The sequence below is a fragment of the Stegostoma tigrinum genome, chromosome 15 (assembly GCF_030684315.1).
Source record: "Stegostoma tigrinum isolate sSteTig4 chromosome 15, sSteTig4.hap1, whole genome shotgun sequence".
Classification (NCBI taxonomy): domain Eukaryota; kingdom Metazoa; phylum Chordata; class Chondrichthyes; order Orectolobiformes; family Stegostomatidae; genus Stegostoma; species Stegostoma tigrinum.
In genome coordinates, this window is record NC_081368.1 from 27,359,212 (window position 1) to 27,369,525 (window position 10,314).

The 10,314-nt window shown below is 39.7% G+C and overlaps 1 protein-coding gene across 1 annotated transcript in view; it reads right to left on the bottom strand.

The window, feature by feature from the left end:
* The window catches only part of kdrl (kinase insert domain receptor like), a 197,265-nt gene extending 190,681 nt beyond the window's left edge, over window positions 1–6,584 (bottom strand). The window contains exon 1 of the mRNA XM_048544908.2: window positions 6,202–6,584. Within this exon, the coding sequence (XP_048400865.1) occupies window positions 6,202–6,265 (64 nt within the window). The 5' untranslated portion in view covers window positions 6,266–6,584. The remainder of the gene's footprint in view (window positions 1–6,201) is intronic.
* Window positions 6,585–10,314: the final 3,730 nt, after the last annotated feature.

The following is a 10,314-nucleotide window of genomic DNA, read 5'->3' on the forward strand; positions in this document are numbered from 1 at the left end:
GCCCAGGAAAGATATCTTGGTGTGGGAACATGGTGGTACATTGAAGTGGCAGGCAAGAGAAAAGTAAGGGTCATTGGTGAGAGCAGACAATGGGTGTTCAGCAAAATCGTTGCCCAATCCACAATTCATCTCCCCAAAGTAGAGGTGAACTTATTCTGAGCAGTCAATACAGTGGATTAGATTGAGTGAAGTGCAGGAAAATCATTCCTTTATCTGGAAGGCGTGTTTGGGGCCTTGGAAGGTGAGGAGGACGGAAGTAAATGGGGAGGCGATACACCTTCTGCAGTTGCAGGGGATGGTGCCATGGGCCTGTGGGGAGGTATTGGGAGTGGAGAAGAAGTAGACCAGGGTGTCCCAGAGGGAACAGTCCCTGTGGAAGAATGACAATGGAGGGGATAGGAATATGTGTCCGATGGTGGCATGCCACTGGAGGAGGTGGAAATGATGGCTAATGATCCTTTGGATGTGAATGCTGGCAGGACGGTAGGTGAGGACCAGGGTGACCATATCACTGTTGCGTGAGGGAAGAGAAGGCGTGAGGACTGAAGAGTGTGAGATGGGTCAGACATGGATGAGGACCTTATAAACCATGGTGGTGGGGAATCCTTGATTGAGGAAGAAGGTGAATATTCCAGAGGCCCCTTGCAGAATCTGGCATCATTGGAACAGATGCAATGGAGATGGAGAAATTGAGAAACTATCCACAGTTCTTTGTTTTTTATCATCTGGCTGATCATATTTCAGTCAAATGAAAAGGTGTTACTGAGCCTAATTCCACTTTCTACATCTTGGTCCAAAAACTTGTGAGTTACTGCACTCTAAATATGTAGCAATTATTCAAAATTCTGTTGAAGGTTTTTCCCTCTTCCTCTCTTTCAAGTAATGAGTTCCAGATTCTCTACACTCAAACTCTTTTGGATCCTCTGGATGAAAACATTTCTCATCATCTTCTCCCAGAAACTTCCACCAATTACTTTAACTCTATGTTCCCAGTTATTGATTTCCTCTGTTAAGGAAGGTTGAACATACATAAACACAGTTTGCTCCCTTTAAGTGTGTAGCCTTATTAATGAACTCATGGTAGAAACCTACTTTTCTTGACCACTGTGCAATCAAACTGTTCAATAACTGCAGAGAATATATCTATCTAGATTTCTTTTAAAAAAAATATAAAATCATGGTAGATTCTTCTTAATAGGAACACTTTGGTGGCAGACAAATGTTCGCTTAATCCAATTTTTACTAATCAAACATTACAGGAGTCACAAAGAATGAATCATTGTCCGAGTTCTTTAAATGCACATTTCCACTAGCATTGTGTAAATGAACTGGCACACACTACAAAATATGTGTTCTGAAGGTTTCAAACAAAGTAGCCTGGGTTAAGGCACAAATCTTTACAGAATCTGGAACAATACCTCTGTTAACTTTTAACTTGCAGGCTGCTTTTGGTACAATTTTAGCACTAGACTGTTGCAATTCATTGTCACAGCAATTTGGTGGGTCATGCAGAGGGTGTTTATATTGGAATTTCTTTAAACTAGAACAGTTCTGCGTTAGTTTAATGATCTTGGACATCAGTCTGTCAAGACTATTTAAAAACCTAATCCCGTAAATATAAAATAACGCACCTTTTCGACCAAAGGAGTATCAGATCCTGTTAGCAAAGCTTCAGAACGCCTCCTGAAGTTACTCTCCAAAAATGTTGCTGACTGCTATCTACACTCTTCATTTATTTGGCTCTGTTTTCTTGGCTCAGATGCTGAAGTGGTCTGGCACATTTTCTCACCACTAGCAATGCCATTTAAGACATAGTTTTACAAGAAAGTCATCACATTTTATGACAAATTTAAAACCGTTTACAGAGTTCCCAAAGTTGGAGGTTGGTAAAGTAGTAAAGTAGTAAAGTCTGAGATTAACTTTTATGGATGGCCACACAACAGATAGAAAATACAAGTGGACTCAATATCTGTGATTTAAATGAATAGGGAAAGGCATCTAGTGGATTTTTCTTTTCAAAGGCTACTATCTTAATGCAACCTCAAAAGGGCACACACTCGCACAAATGTCTTAGCGATGTCAGAACTAATGAACACTCTGCATGTTTTGCATGATCCAAAAAAGACTGAAAGCAGGTTAAAACATGCTTAGTTTTTTTACTCCTTCCAAATCGTTCTCAAGTTTCATTGCTGCTAATTAAGCAGATTTTGCTTTGTAATTTAAACATTCTTTGTCTTTTCATCTCTCTGGTTACTGGTCTGGTTACCTTCCATCCTCTTCTCATGCCATAAAAGTATTACTTTTGCCACTGAAGGTGGGTAGGAGTAACATTTGTATTCTTAGTATTCTGTTAGCCTGTAAACAATTTACTTCAAAGGCTAATGTATGGATTTTGACAAAACTTCATAAAAAAGGGTATGGGCTACAAAAGGAAGATTATGTTTTAGCGAATGTGCAGATTCATCCTGTACCTTGGAATGTGTTATATTGGAAAATATGGAAACATTTTCTTTTATCTTAGAATGCGCATTGTTTTATTTAGGAGGTTGATTTTTTTTTTCATTTCCACTGTTGTTGATCGACTCAGCAGCTGTGATGGAATTTTTCATAACTGTCAAAGTGTGAGCAGAGGTTTCAGAGCAGGTTGTTGGATGTGCAAGAACCCAAAGGCTTATTTTTGTAGTTGCAGAGCATCAATCTGGCAGGCAAAGTTATCACCACTGTCTTCTCCAGGGCAATTAGAGATAGGTAATGAATGGTGGTCCAGTCAGACTTACCCACATCCCTTAAATGAATAAAACTGAGTAATAATAACACTAAATTAACAATACAATGGATATATGCACCGTACTGATATAGTACTTGATACCTAGGTTATGGTATGGTTGAATGGGCACTAGCCAGCTTAGATGACTCTGCAACATACTTATTATTCAGTTGTACACATAAATAAAGGCTATAAACAGTGATTGAGAAAGGATTAAGAGACATTATAGCTAAGTAGACATGATCCTTATCTTGTGTCCATTCTGCATGAGCATACCTGGACATAAATAGGAATTCTTTGGTTCATAATAAACATTTTCACAGAATGTGCAGTATTATATATTCAGAGGAGTTTATCAATTTGTTCAATGGATGGAATTCTTCCATCCCATGAGTGGCATAGGCAATGGTAATAAAGTTGATAAAATATGGCAAGACTGGAAAAACTGGGATATTGACTTTGAGAAAAAAAATCCCAACTTGCCCTTAAATGTTGGATTCAAAATCTCACTACTGAGTGTGGATAAATCTATTTCCATGCATCTTCAGTGCATTATTTGCTGAACTCATCCCATTTCAACTTTCCTCTCCTTCCTTGAAGCTACATGACACCAGTTCTGACATGAAGGTCAAAACAGATACTTCACAGCAGCAGCTCACCGTTTGCTTGCCCCAGACCTCATCCAAATCTGTCATCAGCACAACATCCCTATACATTCCACATCTAACATTATCCTCAAGCCTTTGTCCACACAATTCGCCATTGGCAAACCACCAGCCTCAATACATCATTATGCTTGCTGTTGGTCCAACTCTTACACTACTTCAGCCCTTCAACACTTTGCTGTGGATCTCAGGGGCACCTACAACTTCATACTTCTGCTAATTGCTTTGCAAACAGGGATAGTCCTGTATCTGACTTACTTTCTTAGTGCTGACTTTCGTGCTAAATTTATGATACTTGGTATTTGCAAGCCTCTGATATGAATATCTTTTCAATATGTTATCCTCAATAATTTACTGAAGCAATCCAAAATCAATAATTGTTCATCAGAATCTGTCAGTTATTTCTATGACAGAAATTCTAGCATTTTCCAGTTTCAGATTTCAACAATGTCAGTCTGGTAAAACTTAGAATAGCTACAGTTTCTGAAGAGTCGAGAAATTGAGCCCCAATCTCTTGATGTTTATGACAGTTACTGCTTTAGATGTGTGTTTCTCTTGGCACCTTGGTTCAACAAGAATCAGTAGACACTAGAGTGGTGGAATGGAGAGTGGAGGGATTGAGTTATGTTTCAGAACAGACTTGTTTAGGAGTTTGCAGCACAAGATCCAGCTGTAGTTTCGCAAAATTCACATTAATTCCAGTAACGGATTAAATAAAATCAATTTCATTTGGTTTATTTATTCCAGTTGTACTGCATCAGTCAGCAGAGGGGTGAAACTTTCTTATTGAATTATGTAACACAGAAAAGCTTTCAAAACTACAGCTGAGGAATTATTTTGGAGAATTTATTTGCACACTCAACATTTAAGTTAAAAAAACTGTTTGAAGCTCACATGAAAGCAGCAGGAAGAGGAATTTCAGACCAATGCATGTGTTATTGATCCACAGTGTAACTTCAAGCCCAAGAAAGCAAATTATTATCTCTCTTAGGTATTCCATAAGAGAGGGTAACAGATGTTCGAGACTGAAAGCTCCTGATTGTGGTTTTCATCATAGAGGGTATACAAAGTAGCATTAAGGTACTTAATTTAATGCTGACTCAAATTCAAATTGTCCATATGCTTAACTGACTTTTCTGTTCATGCAAGTGATTCAGGAAGGTATTAAAGCACCCAGTGTACTATTGAGAGAAGGCAAGGGATACTACTAAAGTTCCATCTAATATTTCTAGAACAAGAAATATTACTAAAATCACATAAGTCTGATGTTACAGGTGCAGAATGGCTAATGTGCTTAACTACATAATAAGAATCACACAACTTGAGAAACTTTAACTGCTCTTCATGATGTTTCACCACAATGTACAAATATAAACATTGTAATAACTAATACAGCAAATATTTGAAATATGCCACTGAAAAAATATTCTCAAATTGAAGAGACCTGATCAAAGGGCTTTCTAACTAAAACATTACTGTCAATGGACTTCCTTCATATTTCTTTTCATCTGTGATGATTGTTACCTAATGACTGGTCAATACTCACATTAATTATATCTACCTTTAAACAACTTTGTAGTGTGCTCTGACATCATGCCTACAATTAGATTCCTCATTTACTATAGCTCAGTTTTCGTTTCTTGAATTTCAAAAGAAAACAGTGATCATGTGAAAGGGGTTAGAATCACTTTTTCAAGTTCAGTCTGTGCTTCTTGTGTACAACTTGTTTTGACATAAGTAAAACACATTTAAATGAAAATCATTGTCTTACCACTTATCGTTGATACTTAAGTTGAAAATCAACACATTAACAGAGATAGCTCTTGTGTGACCTATTGTTATGACTTGCATTATCCTTCAATTCAGCACTAGATAGATTAGATTAGATTAGATTCCCTACAGTGTGGAAACAGGCCCTTCGGCCCAACAAGTCCACACCGAACCTTGGAGCATCCCACCCAGAACCATCCCCTGATAACCCACACACCCCTGAGCACTATGGTCAATTTTAGTATGGCCAATCCACCTAGTCTGCACATCTTTGGACTGCGGGAGGAAACCGGAGCACCTGGAGGAAACCCACGCAGACACGGGGAGAATGTGCAAACTCCACACAGACAGTTACCCGAGGCTGGAATCGAACCCGGGTCCCTGGAGCTGTGAGGCTGCAGTGCTAACCACTGAGCCACCGTGCCGCCCCGGATAGGAAAAATCAAGCAATTTAATAGACCTGAGGTTTACTTTTCTTGCAAACCTCTTACATTATTCTTTTCAGACCGAGAAGTTACATTTTAAGGATTACAAGTATTTGGTATTTGAGACAAAAGAGTAGCAAATCTTCACAATTTCAATGTAACACCATAAGCATGCCAGACACAACATTTGCTTTGTTAACTGCATTATTGCCACGCTTGTTTAGTAAGTTAAGGGGTAAACAGAAATAAATCTTTTGGACAAATAACCTGGTGGTTCTGAAAGTTGGTAAAGGCAGAAAAGCAACAGGAACTTTTAATCAAGTTTTATTGTTGTTTAAGTAAGTATACGTATTATGAATTTAATTGTGTTGTACAATATTGCACAGATATCCTGCCCAATGAAAGAATGCCAAGGTGAATATGTCTGAAAAATTCATCACTTCAGCCAAGATGCCGTGTTGTGTTTACATATAATCATTAACTAACTATTCTACAATAAGTAAATAAATAAGCACAATGAATTCTGCATTAATATATGATTAATAATCAATTAATCATTTCTGTATTTTCTTACCTTGGGTCAAAATGAATCTCCATTGATATAAAAAAACTGCTGCTATGAAAAATCCAGAATACATTTTCAATCCGGCTGAAATGGATATTCCTATCCTGGATTTGCTATATCTTCAATTCCAATATGAATCCTGTTGAAATGTCAGTGCAATGCAGATTGTGCACTTAAAAAGATCCCAAGAGGCAGGTGCTGTGTCTTTTTTTGTCTCAGGTCTTGAGTTTCTCACTTTATGAAACTTTCAGTTTCCTATCGCTCTTAAAACTCCCAAATGCTTCATCATAATTCCACCACAAAGCCAATTCCACTGAGGGATAGGAACATTGTTAAAACTTACTTAGTTGTTTCCTATGTGGCTGCACAGTGCAATGAAATCTGAGCTGGGTTTAGGTGGTGCTGGACTATTTTTCAGCCTCCAGGTCCTTTATAGTGTAAAACAGCGGAAAGCAGCTACGTCAGTCACTGCCAGAGGGAGCCCATTTACTGTTCTAACTTAAAGAGCAACAATCCAAGCTGCTACTATTAAATGCACTGCAGTTATATTTGGATACTTCCATGGAAAATTTAAGGGGACTGAAATATAACTCCCAACATTTGCATTGTCTATATTGTGTTTTCATTTTTTCTCAAATACACTTTGTTAGAATTAAAAATCAGATTATTTTTTCATTTCAAAAATATATAGTTCTGCTCTGTGCAGTAGCATATCAAGGAAACAAATAAGTATGTTCGTTTGACTCTATCCAAAAATCCGATACCTAGCTTAAATTTCTAAGTGTGGCCTGAAGTGGTTGACATGATTGCATAGCATTATTTTCACTACTGTAGCATTCTTGCATCACAGTAGGTTTTCCGTTTTATTTCTCCTCAACTAAGTTCAGGTTGAGTTTATTTCCTATTCTTACACTTTGTTTTCTTTTACCTGTTAAAAAGTTACTTTTCACGTACATTTCTCAGTATTTTAATTACATAAGTTACATATTTTATCTCTAACCCTAAAGCTATTAACCCTACAGTAGTCTGTGACATGCACTTTTAAGAGGAGAGAAAGAAAGGAATTCTTGAATTTATTGGTATGCATCACATTATCAGACCACAGAAAGGAGTCAGAGACTTGGGTGCAGCCCTTTACTTAAACTTCAGTGAGTATTGTTATGTCAGGAGGCAGGGTGCTTAAATTGTATCATAATCATCCGTCACACAGAAATGAAATTCATAGTTTACTAAACAGTTTTTTATGACTGACATTGTTGGATTGATATTGGGACAACAATTCTTCATCTTATGAGTCATGTTATTGGTTCTTAGAGAACAAGCAAATATCTAAGATAAAGTGTATCGGCTTTAATGATACAGTATTCCTTTGCTACTGAACTTCAATATCAGTTTGGATTATGATCTCTAACCCTGTTAGGTAGCTCAAATCCACAAACCTTGATCCAGGAGAAACTTTGTTACCAATTGTGCCATGTTAGCATTTAGAGGTTGTGTTTCCCAATTATCCATTTTCTTCTTCCCTGCTTTCAGGTAAAATTAGAAACTGAATGATTTTCACCACCTTGAAAACAATTTCAATATTCCTATCAAAAACATGGTTAAGATCAGTTAAATCACTATAGACTATAAATTGAAACTAGGCTGTTTCTGACCTTGACATTTTAGCCATTTGTTTTGAGATTTTTCATATTTCACTCAACGCCAACAAGGGCAGGTAATTGTGAATGGTGATATACAGATAGGAATAGCATTTGTTTCCGTGTGTCTGAGAAAGAGCAAAGCAGATAGTTATTTGGTAGGACAACACTGGAGTTTTGCTGAACAGGACAATTTATAATAATACTAAAGTAAAGGGTAAACAACATTTACACTGTTTGAGAGAAGAGTGCTGACTGTTTGGCAACAGCATTCTTGTTGGTAGAGATGTTGACACAAAGAATACAACAGTTAGATTGCGACTGACAATCAACTGCCAAGCTTTGTTTAATGTTTTAAAGCATGTTGATTTTGACTGGTCTGAATATGCAAGGAATTATACTGAAAACCAATTTAAGATGGCCAGTTGTGCAGCCTGGAAGCTCTATATAATCCATAGGCACATTTTCTTTGTAAACAGAAAGAACATGCATAAACTTTGAGTTAACAAGGTGTGGAGCTGCATGATCACAGCAGGCCAAACAGCATCAGAGGAGCAGGGTAGCTGATGTTCTCAGGCCTGGGCCTTTCTTCAGAAATGGGGCGGGGAAGGGGGTTCTGAAATAAATAGAGAGAGGGGGAGGCGGATGGAAGATGGATAAAGTGAAGATAGATTAGATTAGATACCCTACAGTGTGGAAACGGCCCTCCTGCCCAACAAGTCCACACCGCCCCTTGAAACATCCCACCCAGACCCAGGCCCATCCCCCATAACCCATACACCCTTGAACACTACAGACAATTTAGCATGGCCAATCCACCTAGTCTGCACATCTTTGGACTGTGGGAGGAAACCGGAGCACCCGGAGGAAACTCACGCAGACACGGGGAGAATGTGCAAACTCCACACAGACAGTCGCCTGAGGCTGGAATTGAACCTGGGTACCTGGTGCTGTGAGGCTGCAGTGCTAACCACTGAGCCACTGTGCCGCCCAGGTGGAGAGGAGACAGACAGGTCAAAGAGGCAGGGATGGGGCCAATAAAGGTGAGAGTAGGTGGGGAGCTAGGGTCATGGTATGTCAGTCGAGAGAAGATGGACAGGTCAAGAAGGTGGGTAGATAGGAGGTGGGGATAGGGCCTGAGGGGGAGGAGTGGATAGGTGGGAGAAAGGATGGACAGGTTAGGGAGGCAGGATGAGCAGGGCTGGTTTTGGGATGTGGTCAGGAGAGGGGAGAGTTTAAAGCTTGTGAAGTCCACATTGATACCATTGGGCTGCAGGGTTCCCGAGCTAAATATGACGTGCTGTTTCTGCAATCACCGTTGTGCTGCAGAAGGTCCAGAATGGACATGTCGTCTAAGAAGTAGGAGGGGAAGTTGAAGTGGTTCGCAACTGGGAGGTGCAGTTGTTTGTCGCTAACTAAGCGTAGGTGCTCCACAAAACGGTGTCCAAGACTCCGCTTTGTTTCCCTTATGTAGAGGAGGCCACATTGGGAACAGCAAATGCAGTATACCACAGTAGCAGATGTGCAGGTGAACATCTGTTTGAAGTGGAAAGTTTTCTTGGGGCCTGAGATTGGGGAGTGGGAGGAGATGTAGGGGCAGGTGTAGTACTTCCTGTAGCTGCAGGGAAAAGTGCTGGGGGTGGTGGGGCTGGTGGGGAGTGTGGAGTGGACAGGGGTGTCACAGAGAGAGCAGTCCCTCCGGATAGCAGGCAAGGGTTTGGAGGGAAAAATGTCTCGTAAATGGGGTTGGATTGCAGATAATGGAGGTTTCAGAGGATGATGCTTTGGATCTGGAGGTTGGTGGGGTGGTATGTGAAGATGAAGGGTTTCTGTTTTCGTTGTTATTGTGGGTAGGGGGTGTGAGGGATAAGTTGGGGGAAATACGAGAGATACGGTTGAGGCCATTTTCTACCACTGTGGAGGGGAAGTTGTGGTCCTTGAAAAACGAGGACATCAAGGATGTCTGGGAGTAGAATGCCTCATCTCAGGAGCAGATGCGATGGAGGTGAAGGAATTTTGTATAGAGGATGGCATTTTTGCAGGAAGTTGTGTGAGAGGAGGTGGACTCTAGGTAGCTGTGGGCCTTAGTAGGCTTGAAATGGATATCGGTTTCCAGGTGGTTGCTGGAGGCCTCCGCTTTCCTGCTCCTCTGATGCTGCTTGGCCTGCTGTGTTCATCCAGCTCTCTACCTTGTTATCTCAAATTCTCCAGCATCGGCAGTTCCCACAATCTCATATATAAACACTGTGTGTGTGCTGATGCAACAAAATATGTGATAGCCATTCTTATTTCAGTGAACAATTAAAAGAAACCATTGGACAGGCAGAGTTGGAAATTGGTACACACACAAGGTACAACAAGATACAGATACTGTACAACAATTACAGAACCACCAAGAAGCACATTGCCTGCATTATTGTTTATGCTTAAATTTACTTAACAAATGAGGAATGGTTTGTATACATTATTAATTTGCATACAT